The 20,297-nt window shown below is 45.7% G+C and overlaps 1 protein-coding gene across 4 annotated transcripts in view; it reads left to right on the forward strand.

Moving 5' to 3' along the window:
• Positions 1-17,975, forward strand: part of LOC129020299 (zinc finger protein 586) — an 85,432-nt gene extending 67,457 nt beyond the window's left edge. For 2 of the 4 annotated variants that reach the window (XM_054464428.2, XM_054464429.2), the window contains exons 2-3: positions 10,436-10,562; positions 12,234-17,975. In XM_054464428.2, coding sequence (XP_054320403.1) covers positions 10,436-10,562; positions 12,234-14,308 — 2,202 coding nt within the window. In that variant the 3' untranslated portion in view covers positions 14,309-17,975. Of the gene's footprint in view, positions 1-1,691; positions 1,932-10,435; positions 10,563-12,233 lie in introns of all 4 variants that reach the window. The other 2 variants (XM_063658564.1, XM_054464430.2) reach the window with 2 other exon arrangements.
• Positions 17,976-20,297: the final 2,322 nt, after the last annotated feature.

A 20,297-nucleotide genomic window follows, 5' to 3' on the forward strand; every position in this document is an offset into this window, starting at 1 on the left:
GCTAATTTTTGTATTTTTAGTAGAGACGGGGTTTCACCATGTTGGCCAGACTGGACTTGAACTCCTGACCTCAGGTGATCCATCCGCCTTGGCCTCCGAAAGTGCTGGGATTACAGGTGTGAGCCACCCACACCCAGCCCTTATTTTTATTTTTTAGAGAAGAAGTCTCACTCTGTTGCCTAGGCTGGAGTGCAGCGGCACGATCTCGGCTTACCGCAGCTTCAAACTCCTGAGCTGGGCTCCCTAACCCTAACCCCAACCTTGGGGCAGCTGGGACCACTGGCCCGCCCGACCTCACCCCAGTAATATTTTTTATTTTTTGCAGAGACAGGATATGGGGAAAAGAGATCAGATTGTTACTGTGTCTATGTAGAAAAGGAAGACATAAGAAACTCCATTTTGATCAGTATTGAGAAAAATTGTTCTGCTTTGAGATGCTGTTAATCTGTAACTTTAGCCCCAACCCTGTGCTCACAGAAATTAACTGTATTGAATCAAGGTTTAAGGGATTTAGGGCTGTGCAGGATGTTCCTTTTTAACAATATGTTTGCAGGCAGTATGCTTGGTAAAAGTCATCACCATTCTCCATTCTCTATTAACCAGGGACACAATGCACTGCAGAAAGCTGCAGGAACATCTGCCTGAGAAAGCCTGGGTATTGTCCAAGGTTTCCCCCACTGAGACAGCCTGAGATATGGCCTCATGGGAAAGGAAAGACCTTACATCCCCCAGCCGGACACCCGTAAAGGGTCTGTGCTGAGGAGGAGTGAAAGAGGGAGGCCTCTTTGCAGTTGAGATAACTGGAAGGCTTCTGTCTCCTGCTCATTCCTGGGAATGGAATGTCATGGTGTAAAGCCAACCATTCTCATTCATTGTATTCTGAGATAGGAGAAAACTGCCCTGTGGCTATAAGTGAGATATGCTGGCAGCAATACTGCTCTGTTGCTCTTTGCTACACTGAGATGTTTGTGTAAAGTGAAACATAAATCTGGCCTACATGCACATCCACGCACAGTACCTTTCCTTGAACTTATTCATGATACAGATTCCTTTGCTCACGTGTTTCCCTGCTGACCTTCTCCCCACCATCACCCTGTTGCCCTGCCACACTCCCCTCACCAAGAGAGTAAAAATAATGATCAGTAAATACTGAGGGAACTCAGAGACCGGCGCCGGTGAAGGTCCTCGCATGCTGAATGTGCCAGTCCCCTGGGCCCACTATTCTTTCTCTATACTTTTTCTCTCTGTCTAATTTCTTTTCTCAGTCTCTCATCTCCACCTGATGAGAAATACCCACAGGTATGGAGGGGCAGGCCCCCTTCAAACAAGATTTTACTTTGTTGCTCAGGCTAATCTCTAACTCCTGGCCTCAAATGATCCTTCTGACTTGGCCTCCCAAACTGGTGGAATTACAGGCGGGAGCCACCATACCAGTCAGGATGCACATCTTAAGGATACTCCTGAGGTGGAGCTGGGCTTTTCCTGCAGAAGCGCCTCTGGGAATTGCGCCCTTTACCCTCCTTGTTACCTAGGGAACTACATTACCCAGAAAACTCCGCATGGAATGACAGAGTGGAAGAGCCATGGGGGCTCAGAATAAAGGCGTTTCCTGTGTGCACGTGACAATGGGTCCGGACTTCCGGCGCCCTCTGGTGGCGGCCATTTTGATTGGTGTTGTGTTTATTTGTCAGAGAGGCTCCTGAGCGCTAGGTCGGCACTGCAGTAACTGAATCCAGAAGGCGGAGAACAGTTGCCCTCTGCTGCACAGAGGCACTCTGGAGCTCTGTGACGGCGCCGAGGGTGACCCACCCCTGGGCCAGGATAGGGACCGTCATGCCCATATCTCCTGGCTGGTCGCCCTCTCCTCCCAACCCTGCTTAAAACCACGTGGTTCGATGGCGATGGCGGCCACGCTGAGGCTCTCTGCTCAGGTAATTGTGGTGCCTTCCATGCCCTCAGGTCACCTCATCATCACCCAAAAGCCTGTAGTCTTGCAAGGAAGAGTCTTTGAGGTGGCAGAGCCATAGGCAACAGATGCTGAGTTTTTATTAGGAGTGACTGTCAGGACGGCCCTTTTGAGCTGCTGAAGACCTAATCTTTTATAGTCACTGTTGTACCTGAGGGAGTTAGAGAAAATGCCATGCTTTGAGATGAATTAAAAGTCCGTTTATTAAAAAAAAAAAAAAGAGTCCGTTTATTTAGCTGGTGGCCAAGAGATGGGTAACGCTCAAAATTCTCGTGGCCCCAAAGAAGCGGCTAGATTTTCTTTTATACTTTGGTTTAGAAAGGGGAGGGGGGGTCTAGTTAAAACAATTTTACAGAAGTAAAGTAGGCAAGAAAAGTTAAAAGGATAAATGGTTACAGGAAAGCAGACAGTTCCAGGTACCGGGGCTTTAAGACTATTACAAGGTGATAGATGTGGGGCTTTGGGCATTATCAATCGGACAAATTCCTGGAAACTGCGGATATAGCTCGCCACAGTATCTTATCAGTTAATTGCATTCTTGGATGTGCTGGGAGTCAGCTTGCACCAGTTAAGTCGTTGAGGAAGGGGCTGCCAGTGAAAGAGCCAAGATGGAGTCTGTCTGGCTCTCTTAGCTAAAGGAGAGTCAATTCAGGTGGAAACAAGACTAGGTGATTAAAGGAAAAGGAGTCTAAAAACAGGGCTAGTAAAAACAAGGTTGGGCATTACATCACAGAATCTTCTAGTGAGAACTGATAGTGGAAGAGTGTGTTTGTTGGTGACCTTACCTAGTTAGATGCAGTCTTTATTTTTTATTTTTTTGAGACGGAGTTTCACTCTTGTTGCCCAGGCTGGAGTGCAATGGTGTGATCTCAGCTCACTGCAATCTCCGCCTCCTGGGTTCAAGTGATTCTCCTGCCTCAGCCTCCTGAGTAGGTGGCATTGCATGCATGTGCCACCACACCTGGCTAATTTTTTGTATGTTTAGTAGAGACAGAGTTTCTCCATGTTGGTCAGGCTGGTCTCGAACACCTGATCTCAGGTGATTCACCTGCCTCGGCCTCCCAAAATGCTGGGATTACAGGTGTGAGCCACCGAGCCCAGCTTATTTTATTTATTTATTTATTTTTTGAGACAGAGTCTCAGTCTGTCACCCAGGCTGGAGTGCAGTGGCGTGATCTTGGCTCACTGCAACCTCTGCCTACCAGGTTCAAGCGATTCTCCTGCTTCAGCCTCCTGAGTAGCTGGGATTACAGACACCTGCCACCATGCCCAGCTAATTTTATGTATTTTTAGTAGAGACGGGGTTTCACATGTTGCCTAGGCTGGTTTCGAACTCCCGAGCTCAGGCAATACGCTCGCCTCAGCCTCCCAAAGTGCTGGGATTACAGCTGTGAGCCACCACTCCTGGCCGTCTTTATTTTTTTGTTTACTAAACAAAACATCTTACCCTTTATAGCAGAGTGCCCTGTGAAATACAAATTGTCTTTTTCTTTTTTTTTTTTTTCTTTTTTTTTTGAGACAGTCTTGCTCTATCACCCAAACTGGAATGCAGTGGCACGATCTCGGCTCACTTGCAAGCTCCACCTCCTGGGTTCATGCTGTTCTCCTGCCTCAGCCTCCCAAGCCTCCCAGGTTCAAGCAGTTCTCCTGCCTCAGCCTCCCAAGTAGCTTGGACTACAGGCATGCACTACTATGCCCAGCTTATTTTTGTATTTGTAGTAGAGACAGGGTTCCACCATGTTGGCCAGGATGGTCTCAATCTCTCGACATCGTGATCTGCCCACCTCGGCCTCCCAAAGTGCTGGGATTACAGGCATGAGCCACTGTGCCCGGCCAATTCTGTTTAATTATTTTAATTTCTTTGCTGAATTTATCTTATAGAATTCTGAATTCTTTCTCTGTGTTTGTCTTGAATTTCTTTGAATTTCCTCAAAATAGCTATCTTGAATTATCTGTCTGAAAGGTCACATATCTCTGTTTCTCCAGGATTGGTCTTTGGTGCTTTATTTAGTTTGTTTGGTGAGGTCACATTTTCCTGGATGACGTTGATGCTTGTAGATATTTGTCAGTGTCTGGGCATTAAACAGTTAGGTGTTTATTGTGGTCTTCACAGTCTGGGCTCATTTGTACCTGTCCTTCTTAGGAAGACTTTCCAGGTATTTGAAAGGACTTGGGTGTTGTGATCTAAGCTGAATCTACTTTAGGGGGAACCCCACACTCAGTAATGCTGTGACTCTTGCAGACTCAGAGAGCTATACCACCTTTGTGGTCTTGAATAAGATCTGAAAGATTTCCCTGGATTAACAGGTAGAGACTTTTGTTGGGTCTTCCCTCACTTTGTCCCAGCATCTCTCTGTCAGTGCTGAAGTGCCTGAAACTGGGTTTGGGACAGAAGCACCCCTTTAGCTACCACCACTGGGACTGTGCTGGGTGAGAGCCGAAACCAGCACAGCACTGGGTTTCACCCAAAGCTCCTGTAACCACTACAAGGCTATCACCTGTGTTCCCTCAAGGCCCTAGCCCTGTACAGTCAGCAGGTGGCAAAGCCAGACAGGCTTATGTCCTTCTCCTTAGGACGGTGAGTTCCCCAGACCTCAGGATGGTATAGAGATGCCATCCGTGAGCCAGGGATTGGAGTAAAAATCCTTAGAAATCTACCTGGTGTTCCTTTGCACTGCAGCTGAGCTGGCACTCAAACTACAAGATACAGTCCTTCCCACTCTTCCATCCCCTTTCCACAGGCAGAGCAGCCTCACTCTGTGGCCACCACCAGCACAGGCCCACAGGGAGTGCTGTCAGACTACCACTGAGGTTCCACTAAGGGCTAAGAGCTCTTCAGTCAGCTTGTGGTGAGTGTTGCCTGGTCTGAGGCTCACTCTTCAAGACTCACCCAGGGCAGGTCCAGCAATGTCATCCATGAGCCAAGGCCTGGAATCAGGGACCCCAAGAGGCTTCTTGGTGCTCTATCCCTCTGTGGTTGAGCTGGTAGCTGAGGTGCAAGATCCCCTTTACTTTTTCCTCTGTTATTCTCAAGCAGGTGGGGTCTCCGACCATAACCACCACAGCTAGCAGTGTGCTGTGTTACATGTGAAGCTGGCATGTCTCAGAGTCTCACCCAGTGCCATCGCATACTACCTGGGTACTGCTGCTAGTTATTCAGGGTCCAAGGGTTGTTTAGTCACAAGGTGATGGGTCCTCCCATGACTGAGTTCTTCCCTTCAAGGCAGCGGGTTCTGTTTTGGTCCAGAGTGTGTCTAGAAATGTTATCTGGGTGGGCCTGGAATGGGTCTTCACAACCTTGCCCAGTGCCCTATCCTGTGGCTGAGGTGACATCCAAACTGCAAAACAGAGTTCTTTTTGCTGTTCCTTCTCCTCTCCTCGAGTGGAAGGAAGGAGCCATGTAGCCTGGGGTTGCATGAGGGGTGGCACAAGCACACCCTTAGCTACATCAACTGGTGTCTCAGTAGGTTGTGCTCCCCCAACCCAACCAGGTCCACTGACTTGGAGCCCAGCTTAGCACAGGACATGCCTAGGGGTTGCAGTCCTTGTGGCCTTGACCGCCTTTCAATTTTATTTAGGACTTCAGAGCCCTCCAGCCCTCAGTGGCAGAGCTTGCCAGATCTCAAGTCCTGACCATTGGGGTGGGCAATTCCCCTCTGGCTGGGCTGGTTGCTATGCTTACTCCCTGGGTAGGCATCCATTGAGTTCAGCCCAGTTTTGCTTTCTGCTATGACAGGGAAGCACTGAGTTCTGTGCAACATCTGACAGTGACTGCACTTTCCCTTCCCAGGAGCACAGATTCTCCACAACAGGCAGGCACTGCTGGGGGATGGGGGAGGGGTGGTATTGGCAACTCAAGACTCTACAGCCCCTTTTAGTGCCATTTCCAGTAATACAAAATTAAATCCAGGCACTGTGAGTGCTAATTTGATTTTTGGTTCTTACAAAGGTGATTTTTTTCTGTGTTGATAGTGTTTAAATTTGGTGTTCTGGGCCGGGTGTGGTGGCTCATGCCCATAATCCCAGCAATTTGGGAGGCTGAGGCAGGTGGATCAACTGAAGTCAGGAATTTGAGACCAGCCTGGTCAACATGGAAAAACCATGTCTCTACTAAAAATACAAAAATCAGTCGGGTGTGGTGGCAGGTGCCTGTAATCCCAGCTACTTAGGAGGCTGAGGCAGGGAGAATTAGGGAGAATTGCTTGAACCCAGGAGGCAGAGGTTGCAGTGAGCCAAGGTAGCACTACTGTACTCCAGCCCTGGTGACAGAGCAAGACTCTATCTCAAAAATAAAAAATAAAAAAATGGTGTTCTGTTAAGGGTATGATGGGTGCAGCTTTCTATTCCACCATCCTGCTCTGTTGCACCTCAAACTCAGTCCTTTCAACCGGGAACACTAGAGAAACCCTAAACCCTAGGCCCTAAGTCCATAGCACAGGTTGTATGGAGGTATTCCCATTTCAGTGAAATTGTGTAAACACTTAGAAGGTCAGCCCTGGATTTGGTAGCAGTATGTGAAATGCTCAGAGATAAAACTGATCAGAGTGGGGAGGTGATGTTACTTCTCTGTCTGGCTCCACATTGGAGAAAGGAACATGGAGTTAAGGGAGGAGGAAGGAAGACAGCATTGAGGCTCATTCTGTCATCCAGGTGAGGTTTAATGGATGATTCTTGGCCAAGGAGATGTTGCTAGAATTCTGATTTACATTTGCTAAAGGAGCAGCTAGATTTTCTAATGTGGTTGGTAAGGACAAGCAAGAGGGTTTCAGGTATGACACTGGGGTTTTTTTGTTTTTGTTTTTTGTTTTAGGTGGAGTCTTGTTCTGTCACCAGGCTGGAGTGCAGTAGCCTGATCTCTGCTCACTGCAACCTCTGCCTCCCAGGTTCAAGCAATTCTCCTGCCTCAGCCTTCTGAGTAGCTGGGACTACAGGCACACACCATCACGCTTGGCTAATTTTTGTAATTTTAGTAAAGACAGACTTTTTCACCGTATTGGTCAGGCTGGTCTTGAACTCCTGACCTCAGGTGATCCACCCACCTCAGCCTTCCAAAGTGCTGGGATTACAGACTTGAGCCACCATGCCCGGCAACCCTAGGGTTTTTGGTCCTAGCAGCAGCAGTGATAGAAGCTGTATCAGCTGAGATGAGCAAGTTGGGAGTAGGCATAATAGCCACTGGGGATATAAGGAGGGTTGTTTTCACCATGCTCAGACCCTGAGATGCTTGTCCACATAGGTTGGGATATCTGGGAAGGAATTGATATTGGAGACATCCAGTATATGATAGCTAAAGTGTGGACTAAGGTGTGTTAGCCATGGGTCCCATTTTGGAGGACACACTTCATAATAAGGTAGTAAATCTTTTAGGGAGCTAGAAAGGGCTGGTTGGAGGCTGAGGACTAGATGTTTTGCCTGGGTCCCTGGGTGACATTATTGGCATTCATAACCTGTGTTATGCATTCACACAGGAGAGGGAGGTAAGTGACAATGAATGTAGGATGTATCAGAGGGCATAGCTTGTCATGGGGCAGACTTCCATGGAGATAATAGAGATGAGATGCAGGCAGAAATACAGGAGTAATTGAGGGAAAGGTAATCATTGCTGAGGGGTTGGCAAGTGTAGCACAGAAGTGGAATAGGGTCATGGATAGGGTCATGGATAGCTGAAGTCACACATGGTTCTGTGTTTCTATGTAGCCATGCAAGGAGGCCTTCATAGAATTACCTGAGACCACCACTCCTTTTAGGATCCAATAGATTTGCAATTCTGTGGTAATATTGGATCAGTTTGAATGGGCCATACACACTCTGGATGGTGTCAGCCATGATGTGATGTAAGGCCAAAAATGAAGGCTCAATGCGATTTGCCACCTGGATGCCTGGTGATATTGGTATGACCACAAATGGCCTGAGTGCAGGTTTCTTTCCCATTTAACTCTCTTTTTATGTATTTGAAATTTTTTCTCTCATGTATGTATGTAGAAACAGGGTCTTCCCTTGTTGTCCAGGCTGTTCTTGAACTCCTAGGATCAAGCAGTCCTTCCACTTCAGCCTCTCAGAGTCCTGGCATTACAGGTGTGAGACACCATGACTGGCCACTTCACTCTCTTAAGTAATATATCTGAACGGGTGCAGTGCCTCATGCCTATAATCCTAGCACTTTGGGAGGCCGAGATGGGTGGATCATTTGACATCAGGAGTTTGAAAGCAGCCTGCCCAATATGGTGAAACACCATCTCTACTAAAAATACAAAAATTAACCGGGCATGGTGGTACATGCATGTAATCCCAGCTACTCAGGAGCTGAGGCAGGAGAATTGCTTGAACCCAGGAGGTGGAGGTTGCAGTGAGCTGAGTTTGCACCACCCCACTCCAGCCTGGGTGACAGAATGAGACTCTGTCACACACACAAAAAAATGAATGTATCCTAGCCTCTGAAGCCTTTCCATCAATGGGACCAGGCAGAGTTCCTATTATAGTTTGTAGTGAGTTTCAATTCCATTTGTATGTCCAGAGTTGTTCAAATAAGTCAATGGCATCCTCCTGAGGGAATCAGGCCATTACACTGTCTTCATCTTACAAAGCTTGCATGCCATGGCCGTGGTTGCTCTCTCTTATCCACAATGCAACCCCCTTGTGGCTCTCTGTGGTGAGTGGTGTCCCTCTCATCAGGCTGTTAATATATGTGATACCTTTTTTTTTTGAGACACAATTTTGCTCTTGTTGCCCAGGGTGGAGTGCAATGGCACAATCTTGACTCACTGCAATCTTCGCCTCCCTGATTCAAGTAATTCTCCTGCCTCAGCCTCCCGAGTAGCTGGGATCACAGGTGCCCACCAAAATGCTCAGCTAGTTTTTTTTTGTTTTTTGTTTTTTTGGTTTTGTTTTGTTTGAGATGGAGTCTCACTCTGTAGCCCAGGCTGGGGTGCAGTGGTGCGATTTTGGCTCACTGCAAGCTCTGCCTCCCAGGTTCACACCATTCTCCTGCCTCAGCCTCCCAAGTAGCTGGGACTACAGGCACCTGCCACCACGCCCGGCTAATTTTTTGTATTTTTAGGAGAGATGGGGTTTCACCATGTTAGGCAGGATGGTCTTCATCTCCTGACCTCGTGATCTGCCCGCCTCAGACTCCCAAAGTGCTGGGATTACAGGCGTGAGCCATGCGCCCGGCCAAGTTTTTTGTATTTTTAGTAGAGACATGGTTTCACTATGTTGGCCAGGCTGGTCTCAAACTCCTGACCTCAGGCGATCCACCTGGCTCAGCCTCCTAAAGCACTGGTACTACAGGTGCAAGCCACTGTGCCTGGCTCAATACGTTTGATTTGGAAACTGCTCTTGACGACATCTGTAGAATATCAGATGTCATTTGTTTTACCTACATTGGAACCCCAGGGGGAGATTTCAACCCACACTTGTAGAAGACAAAGGAGGAAATTAAGATACTTTAAGTTGGCCAGACATGGTGCCTTATGCCTGTAGTCCCAGCACTTTGGGAAGCTGAGGTGGGTGGATCACAAAGTCAGGAGTCCGAGACCAGCCTGGCCAACATGGTGATTGAATCCTGTCTCTACTAAAAATACAAAAATTAGCCAGGTGTGGTGGTGCACACCTGTAATCCCAGCTGTTCAGGAGGCTGAGGCAGGAGAATCCTCAGGAGAACCCAGGAGGCAGAGGTTGCAGTGAGTCTAGATTGTGTCATTGCACTCCCACCTGGGCAACAGAGCAAGACTCCGTCTCAAAAAAAGAAAAAAAAAGATACTTTAAATTGTGGCCAGGCACAGTGGCTCATGCCTGTAATCCCAGTACTTTGGGAGGCCAAGGCAGATGGATCATGAGGTTAAGAGATCAAGACCATCCTGGCCAACATGATGAAACCCCGTTTCTACTAAAAATATAAAAATTAGCCAGATGTGGTGGCAGGTGCCTGTAGTCCCAGCTACTTAGGAGGCTGAGGCAGAAGAATCGATGGAACCCAGGAGGCAGAGGTTGCAGTGAGCCGAGATTGTGCCACTGCATTCCAGCCTGGCAGCAGAGGGAGACTCCATCTCAAACAAACAAACAAAAAAGATACTTTAAGTTGTTTAAAGGCCAGAGAGAGGCCAGTGGTGTGTGGCAGTCAGCTGGGGATGGACATGGAATGTACCTGGAAGTCTAAAGAATGAGGTGCATTCAGAGAGGGTATCTCTGCTGTGCTGAAGGTGCCACACTGGGCTTTCCATGACCTTGGCCATACTAGGGGAAGTGCCTGTCAGGAGGGGGTGGACTTTATGTCACAGCCACCACTTAGATACCTATTTGTTCAACTAACTATTGTTGTTGGGGGCTGTACCCCATGACCAGTGGGCCTAGTTTCACCTATGATTTGAGGACTTGAGAGGAGGATGTAAAAGAGTAGATGTGTGGGAGAGATGGATTGTGATACCTCAGCATAGGGGCAGTTTGTAGTTTCATCTGTCAACATCATAACAGGGCACAGTGACTTTTGAAGACGTGGCTGTGAAATTTACCCAGGAGGAATGGAATCTCCTTAGTGAGGCTCAGAGATGCCTGTACCGTGATGTGACCCTGGAGAACCTGGCACTTATGTCCTCCCTGGGTAAGTTGCTCACACTCACCCTGTGACCTGAGCTAGTCTCTGTTCCCCCCTCTTTCCCCATTGGTAAGAATTTCTCATGTCAGGAGCATGGACACAGCTTCCTGCTTCAGTTCTATGGGTAGGTTCTTGGTTGGTAGGACTGAGGTATACATACTGCCCTACTCCTTTCTTGGAGCAGCCCCAACACCTGCTTTACTGCAGGTGCCCAGGGAGGGATTCGCAGTCAGAAGCCCACCTTGTTAGTCCTGTGGATGTTTGGGTGTCCTTGTCCAGATTTCAGGTTCCTGTGTACCCACAGTCTACTTCCTTTCTTTAGCTGCTATTTTCTTATGCCTTCCTGTGGCAGGAATTGCCTTCACAGACTACATCACTGCCTACATAGACCAGAGGCTGTTCTTGCCAGACCTCCTTTAGAAATTCTCCTTGAAATACTCAGTTTTTTTCTCTCATGGGCTTTCATGGGCAAGTTGTTCTGAGACAATGTTGGCTGTTCCCTTGTTCTGTCTTTCCCTTAGTCTGTGCATCATTCATGTCCCATGTATTTGGTCATCATTGTGGTGGGAGGCACGTCCTCCATTTGATCCAGAAGATGCAAATGAATTCAGCCTCAGCATAATAGGCTCAGAAGGAGTGAGTCCCTAAAGAGTGGCACCCTGGGCTGGGGATGGTGGCTCACTCCTGTAATCCGAGCACTTTGGGAGGCCCTGGCAGGTGGATTATGAGGTCAGGAGTTCAAGACCAGCCTGGCCAAGATGGTGAAACCCTGTCTCTACTAAAATTACAAAAATCAGTCAAGCATGATGGCACGTGCCTGTAGTCCCAGCGACTCAGGAGGCTGAGGCAGAGAATTGCTTGAACCCAGGAGGGGAGGTTGCGGTGAGCCCAGATCACGCCACTGCACTCCAGCCTGAGTGACAGAGCAAGACTCCATCTCAAAAAAAAAATGAGCAGCACCCTGGAGGATGTCATGGAGTCAGGGCTTTAATGAAACATACCAGGAACCTATTCTACTTTAGTAGTATTTTTGTGGCAAGAGAAGTAGGCACACATAATTTGTCTTTTCTTCCTCATTCTTGAGAACATCACACTTGTCACTTGTCTATCTTATCATTTCTACTTTTTTTTTTAACTTTTGACCTACTTGTACATGAATTTGTACCCTAATATCCATTCTCCTATCTAATCTTCATGTCTCTTGACCCCAAATCTCATCCATTTTACATATGTCACCATCTACAGTGTTCTTTTTTTTTGCATAGAGATTTGTGTTAGCAAGTATGTACACTTTGTTACAAACTGTTCTCAAGCAGTAGCTGCTGTGTTGTACTTGTGTTTTCCTTGGCCTGGACAAATCCCTCTCTACAGCACTCACATGTCATGAGGACATAAATTCTGCAGATGAGTGGTTTGCAGATGCAGGAATTGTAGACTCTGCCTATACTCCCTGTGTTACATACATGGTTGTGTCCTTTAACTTATGAGACCTCCTACATTCTGTGACCATTATAGTCCAGTAATAATAAATAGCACCATCTTCCACCTGAAGCCAACATTCTGTTCCTCCAAGTATTTCCTTGGAGTAATTCCTCAGTTTGTCAGATACACTTGTGGGTGGTCTGTGCCTTCCCACCAGAGTTAACATGCACTTCACCAGCATTTTCTTGCTTTCAGGTTGTTGGTGTGGAGTGGAAGATGAGGCGGCACCTTCTAAGCGGACTATTTATATACAAAGAGAGATTCAGGTCAGGACTCCTATGGCAGGTGTGTCTCCCAAGAAGGCCCACCCCTCTGAGATGTGTGGCCCGATCTTGGGAGACATTTTGCATGTGGCAGATCATCAGGGAACACATCACAAGCAGAAACTGCACAGGTGTGAAGCCTGGGGGAATACATTGTATGACAGTGGAAACTTTCATCAGCACCAGAATGAGTACATTGGAGAGAAACCCTACAGAGTGAGTGTTGAGGAGGCATTGTTTTTGAAGAGGTGTAAGTTCCATGTGTCAGGGGAGTCATCTGTCTTCAGTGAGAGTGGGAAGGACTTTTTGCCCAGGTCAGGATTACTCCAGCAGGAGGTCAGTCACACTGGGGAGAAGTCAAACAGCAAAACTGAGTGTGTGTCTCCCTTTCATTGTGGGGGAGCTCACTATAGCCATGGAGAGTCCATGAAACATTTTAACACCAAACATATACTCAGTCAGCACCAGAGGCTTCTCCCTAGAGAAGAATGTTATGTATGCTGTGAATGTGGGAAATCCTTTAGCAAATATGTTAGCTTGAGTAATCATCAGAGAGTTCACACTGTGAAAAGACCTTATGAATGTGGAGAATGTGGGAAATCCTTTAGCAAATATGATAGCTTGAGTAATCATCAGAGAGTTCACACTGAAAAAAAACATTATAAATGTGGAGAATGTGGGAAATCCTTTAGCAAATATGTTAGCTTCAGTAATCATCAGAGAGTTCACACTGGGAAAAGACCTTATGAATGTGGAGAATGTGGGAAATCCTTTAGCAAATATGCTAGCTTCGGTAATCATCAGAGAGTTCACACTGACAAAAAACATTATGAATGTGGAGAATGTGGGAAATCCTTTAGCAAATATATAAGCTTCAGTAATCACCAGAGAGTTCACAGTGGAAAAAGACCTTATGAATGTGGAGAATGTGAGAAATCTTTTAGTCAAAAGAGCAGCCTCATTCAACATCAGCAATTTCACACTGGAGAAAAACCTTATGGGTGTGAAGAATGTGGGAAATATTTTAGCTTAGAAGGATATCTTAGGCGCCATCAACAAGTTCACACTGGAGAAGGACCTTACAAGTGTGGAGAATGTGGGAAATCTTTTAGCTCAAACATGAACCTTAAGAGCCATCAGCGCATTCACACTGGAGAGAGACCTTACAAGTGTGGAGAATGTGATAAATCTTTTAGTCGGAAGCCCAGCCTTGGTTACCATCAGCGCATTCACACTGAAGTAAGACCTTACAAGTGTGGAGAATGTGGGAAATCTTATATTTCAAAGGGGCACCTTAGGATCCATCAGCGCATGCACACTGGAGAAAGACCTTACAAGTGTGGAGACTGTGGGAAATCTTTTAATGAAAAAGGACACCTTAGGAGTCATCAGCGAGTTCACACTACAGAAAGACCTTATAAGTGTGGGGAATGTGGGAAATGTTTTAGTCACAAGGGTAACCTAATTCTACATCAGGATGGCCATACTAGAAAAAGGCCTTATATGTGTTGGGAATGTGGAAAATTATTTAAGAAGAAGTCTCACCTCCTCGTACACCAGAGAATTCACAGTGGAGAAAAGCCATATGCATGTGAGGCTTGTCAGAAATTTTTTAGGCACAAGTGCCACCTCACTGCACACCAGAGAGTTCACACTGGAGAAAGGCCTTATGAATGCAATGATTGTGGGAAGTCATTTACCCACAGCTGTGCATTCATTGTTCATAAGAGAGTTCACACTGGTCAGAAGCCTTATGAGTGCAGTGAATGCGGGAAATCTTTTGCTGCAAGCTCCTATCTCACTAGTCACAGAAGAGTTCACACTGGTCAGAAGCCTTATGAGTGCAGTGAATGCGGGAAATCTTTTGCTGGAATCTCCAGTCTCACTAATCACAGGAGAGTTCACACTGGAGAAAAGCCTTATGGGTGTAGTGAATGTGAAAAAAAATTTAGGCAAATCTCTTCACTTCATCATCATCAGAGAGTTCATGAAAGAAAGGCCTTATGAGTGTAGTGAATGAGTCCAGTCTCATTAAATACAGGAGAGCACACACCTGAGTAAGATCTTGTGATTGCAGCAAATGTGGAAAATGTTTACCCAAAAGTCTGCTCTCCTTGGACATTGGAGAGTTCACACCAGAGAAAAGTCCTTACAAGTAAAATAAATTCAGCAGTTTTGTAGCCACACCTCTGTATTCCTTCAGGATTATATTTAACACTGAATGAAGGCCTTACTAGTGTGGCAAATATAGGATATTTATCCAGAAGTCTGGCTTCAAAACTCACAGGAAAGCTGTCACTACAGAAATGCCTTTTGAGTGTAATGTTTGCAAAAAAGCGTTGTGCCTTCTTTCATTGAATCCTAGAACACTGAGATAAGAAAAACACTGTAGATGTATAGGTTAGATATATAGGGAATGTTATTATTTTATCCTTTTTTTGGAGAGATGGTCTCACTCCATCACCTGTGCTGGTGTGCAGTGCTGTGATCGTAGCTCACTGCATCCTCCACCCCCTAGGCTCAAGTGATCTTCCCACCTTAGCCTCCATGTAGCTGGGTCCACAGGCATGCACCACCATGCCTGGCTATTTTCTCATTTTACTAGAGATAGGGTTTTACCATGTTTCCAGGCTGGTATCAAACTCCTGAGCTCAAGCAATCTGTACACCTGAGCCTCCCAAAGTGCTGAGATTGTAGGTTTGAGTCACTGTGCTCAGCCAATTATGTTTTTCTGTGTAACATGGGAGGAGATCCTTTGAGGGTACCATGTGCCCAAATTGAAAAAACTCCAGGCATGAGGCATCTGTATTATATTTTTTACTATGCCCTGTTATCTTACTAGACTTATGTGACTGCCACTTATCTGGCAAAAGCCATTACATCTCAGCTACTTGGTAGGTACCCACATTGCATCATTCACCTATTTTGTATTCCAGAAGTATATTTTGGTTGTCTCCCATTCACAAGGAATTTTTTTTTAAGTTTTTTATTTGTTTGTTTGGTTGGTTTTTTGGTTTTTTTGGTTTGTTTTGTTTTTTTGGAGACAAAGTCTCACTGTCGCCCAGACTGGAGTGCAGTGGTGTGATCCTGGCTCATTGCAACCTCTGCCTCCCGAGTTCAAGCAATTGTCCTGTCTCAGCCTCCTGAGTAGCTGGGATTACAGGCATCTGCCACCACACCCAGATAATTTTTGTACTTTTAGTAGAGACGGGGTTTCACTATGTTGGTCAAGCTGATCTTGAACCCCTAACCTCATGATCCACCTGCCTTGGCCTCCCAAAGTGCTGGGATTACAGATGTGAGCCACTGCTTCTGGCGTTTTTTAAATTTATATTTTTTGTAGAGACAGGGTCTTGCTGTGTTGCACAGTCTGGTCTCAAACTGCTGGTCTCAAGTGATCCTTCTGCCTGGCTTCCCAAAATGTGGGGATTATAGGCATGGTGTGAGTCACCATGCTGGGACTTTTTTATTTCTTTAATTTTTAATTCCAGATCTGGTCACAGAAGGATTTGTTGAGTAGCCTCAGCACTTCTTGCTTTTTCATTTCTTTCTGATAAGTTACACCATGGACCTTCCCCATTTTTATCCCAGAGGACTCTTGTGCTGACTTGAAAAGATGGACTATTTCAGCTAAGCACGGTGGCTCATGCCTGTAATCCCAACACTTTGGGAGGCCGAGGTGGGTGGATCACAAGGACAGGAGTTCGAGACCAGCCTGGGCAATATAGTGAAATCCTGTCTCTTCTAAAAATACAAAAATTAGCCGGGCATGGTGGCGCACCTGTAGTCCCAGCTACTCAGGAGTCTGAGGCAGGAAAATTGCTTGATCCCCAGGAGGTAGAGGTTGCAGTGAGCTGAGATCATGCCACTGCACTCCAGCCTGGTTACTGCTACCTTGAAGGACAACATAGCTAAACTCTGTGGCTCAAGGGACAGCATGAATGCAGAATATAGCTTTCTTCACTTGTGGCCTATTTGCATAGCTGCCCAAGGCCTCCAATGGATGACTTCATGGCTTTGTGGTCTTCATCTGTAGCATGGATACTACAGATTGTGGGTTCATAGGTCAGCTGGGTACAGGGCAGTTTTTATAACAACCTCTGGTGGGTTTTTTATTTTAGTGTCAATACCACACTGAAAGATTGGTGATTTTTTTTGAACCAGACAAAATTCTGTCTTATGAGGTATATTGCATTGTGCTCAGTACTGTTGAGGGAACTCTGTTCAGCAGATCTTACAAGGCACACATGTGCCCTGATATCCAGAATTCTGTAGGGCAACATCACAGGTTGTAAGGCTATAGGGTGAAATTATAATTTTATGGTTACTTAGTTACTGCATTTACAGTCAGCAGAGGGGACAGCAATAAAGTTTTTGAAATATATCTTTTTTTTTTCTTTTTTTTTGAGACACAGTCTCACTCTGTCACCCAGGTTGGAGTGCTGTTGCACCATTTCAGCTCACTGCAACCTGTGCCTTCCGGGTCCAAGTGATTCTCCCACCTCAGTCACCCAAGTAGCTAGAATTACAGGTGCATGCCACTACACCACTAATGTTTTGTAGTTTTAGTAGAGACGGGTTTCACCGTGTTGCACAGGCTAGTCTTGAATTCAACTCTTGAGCTCAGGTGATCTGCTCACCTCTGCCTTCCAAAGTGCTGGGACTACAGGTGTGGGCCACTGTGTTTGGCTGAAGTGTATGTCTTTTAAAGGAGTGTCCACAGTTATCCAGTCACTATATCTCTGATGGATAAGCAGATACAGAAATTCTCAGGACTTCCATAATGATGAATGTTGTCTAGCTAAGCTTTGGTCAGAGGAAATAATCTAAAGGTTTTGTGAATTCATGTAAACTTTTGGGCTGCTCACCTTAAGGTAACTCCTGTATTAACAGGAGGAACAGGATAGGGAAAAAGATCTCAGTTCAGTGATGTAGCTTTGTGACCCGCCAGCGATCCAGTTCAATCAGGTAGAAATGACCATACTGCTACATCAATATTTGCTTCTATGGAGGCTAGTTTCCCCACTTAGGGCATGAGAAGAATTGGTAGAGTCAACATAGAATTGCCAAACCTGTCACCAAAAATAATGGCAAATCTGTATTTTTCTCTTAAACCATATTATAAAAGCTGTAATAAGGTATAGGCTGAGCATCATGGGTCATGCCTGTATTCCCAGCACTTTGGGAGGCCAAAGAAGGCAGATTCCTTGAGCCCAGGAGGTTGAGACCAGCATGGGGAACACGGCAAAACCTTGTCTCTAGGAAAAATAGCCAGGTATGGTGGCATGTACCTTAGTCTTAGCGATGTGGGAGGATTGCTGGAGCCTGGGAGGCAGAAGTTGCCGTGAGCCAAGATTGCAACACTGCAGTCCAGCCTGGGTGATAGAGTGAAACCCCATCTTAAAAATAAAATAAAAGATATAAATGACATCCAATAAAGTACACATATTTGAGCTGTAGGATAAGTCTTGAATTTTATTATAATCCCTTGAAACCATCATCAGAGTAACAATAATGAATTTATCTAATCTATCACCTTTGTATTTACTTGGAGGCTTTATAAAGTTTTTCTCTCTGCTCTCCAAACAACCATTGATTTACTTTGCTGTATGATAGAGTACTTTCCATTTTCTGGAATTTTCTGACTGATGTAATAAAGTGTTTCCTCTTATAATCCCTGGGTGCTCTCCTGCATCATGCTTATTTTGATGTCAATGTAGGTATATGAGTTGTTCATTCGTTTTATGTTGCTGAGAAATATAGTCTGCCATGAAATGTCATTGTATATTCATTCATTCATCCATCCATTTATGGATATTTTACTTGCTGCTTACTTTTTTTTTTTTCAAGACTCTGTCTACCAAGTTGGAGTGCAGTGGTGTGATTTTGGTTCATTGCAACCTCCACCTCCCAGGTTCAAGTGAGTCTCCCACCTCAGCCTCCCATGTAGCTGGGATTACATGCATGAGCCACCATGCCTGGCTGTTTTTTGTATTTTTAGTAGAGATGGGGTTTCACTGTGTTACCAGGTTCATCTCAAACTCTGGGCCTCAAGTGATCTGCCTGCCTTGGCCTACCAAAGTGCTCAGATTACAGGCCTGAGCCATGAGCCACCACACCTGTAATTTATTCTGAGGCCAGGCATGATGGCTCATGCCTATAATCCCAGCAATTTGGGAAGCCCAGGTGGGTGGATCACTTGAGGTCAGGAGTTTGAGACCAGGCTGGCCAACATGGTGAATCCCCATCTGTACTAAAAATACAAAAATTAGCCAGGCATGGCGGCACTTGCCTGTAATTCCAGCTACTCAGTCAGGAGGCTGAGGCAGGAGAATCACTTGAACCCAGGAGACAGAGGTTACAGTGAGCTGAGGTTACCACTGCACTCCAGCCTGGGCAACAGAGTGAGACTCTGTTTAAAACAAAAAAACAAAAAAACATTTATTCTGAGATAATCCCAGTTCCCAGTGTGAAACTATTCCTGCAGTCACTGGAAAATAATAACCACTTTCTTGTAAGTAGATAAAATTTTGGAGCTCAGATGCTGTATTTATATTGTTATTCAGATGGCCTTTTTTTACCTGTGCTTTAATTGTGAAAGTTGTAGCCATTGATGTGTGTACCACAGTGGCATTGGTTAAGTTGCTCTTCCTTTGAGATAGATGTCAATGTGATTAAAGAAATTGAGTACACCTTAGCACATGGATTAAGAAACATATTGACATAGTGATCCTCATAGTGACATAGATCAGCAGGACTTGTGTTCTGAGCACTGGTCATGACCCTTCTCATGATGAAACAGGATCTGGTCAAAACAGGATGCACTAAAGAAACCAGCTGAAAGCAGTAAAACTAAGATGGCAAGAACATGAACTCTAGTTATGCTCATTGCCTCATTGCTCATTATATGCTCATTATAATGCATTAGCATGCTAAAAGACACTCCCACCAGCACTAAGGCAGTTTACAAATGCTATGGCAATGCCCAGAAGCTACCTCATGTAGTTTAAAAGAGAAGGAACCCCTGGTTCTGGGAACTCCCCACCCTTTTTCTAGAAAATTCATGAATAACCCACCTCTTATTTAGCACATAACTAAGGAGTAGCTATAAATATAGCTAGCCAACAATCCACGGGTGCTACTTTGCCTGTGGAGTAGCCCTGCTCTGTCTGTGGAGCAGCCATTTTCCTGTACTCTGTTGCTCTCATAAACTTGTTTTGCCTTCAGTTTACACTCTTGGCTTGCTCTTGAATTATTTCCTTTATGAAGCCAGGAACCCTCCTGGATTGAGCCCCAATTTTGGGATTTGCTAGCATTAGTAGAGCAATTTTCTGTGGGAGCCAGTGGCCAACTGCCGGCTTCACGACCTGCTTCAGGGTGTACCAACATCTGTCTATTTCCCTGTCATTAGATCTTTATTATTATTTTATTATTTTATTTTATTTTTTTGAGAAGGAGTCTAGCCCTGACACCAGGCTGGAGTGCAGTGGCACGATCTCAGCTCATTGCATCCTCTGCCTCCAGAGTTCAGGCGATTCTCCTGCCTCAGCCTCTTGAGTAGCTGGGACTACAGGTGTCTGCCACCATGCCCAGCTAGTTCTTTAACATGGGTTTTGCTGTTAGCCAGGATGGTCTTGATCTCCTAACCTCATGATCTGTCCACCTTGGCCTCCCAAAGTGCTGGGATTACAGGCATGAGCCACCACGCCTGGCTAATTTTTGTATTTTTATTAGAGATGGGGTTTCACCATATTGATCAGGCTGGTGTCGAACTCCTGACCTCATGATCCACCTGGCTTGGCCTCCCAAAATGCTGGGATTATAGGCATGAGCCACCATGCCCAGCAATTTATTTATTTATTTTTATTTTATTTTATTTGAGAAAGAGTCTCACTCCTGTTGCCCAGGCTGGAGTGCAATGGCATGATCTCGACTCACCGCAACCTCTACCTCCAGGGTTCAAGCAATTCTTCTACCTCAGCCTCCTGAGTAGCTG

The sequence above is a fragment of the Pongo pygmaeus genome, chromosome 20, assembly GCF_028885625.2.
Source record: "Pongo pygmaeus isolate AG05252 chromosome 20, NHGRI_mPonPyg2-v2.0_pri, whole genome shotgun sequence".
Lineage (NCBI taxonomy): Eukaryota > Metazoa > Chordata > Mammalia > Primates > Hominidae > Pongo > Pongo pygmaeus.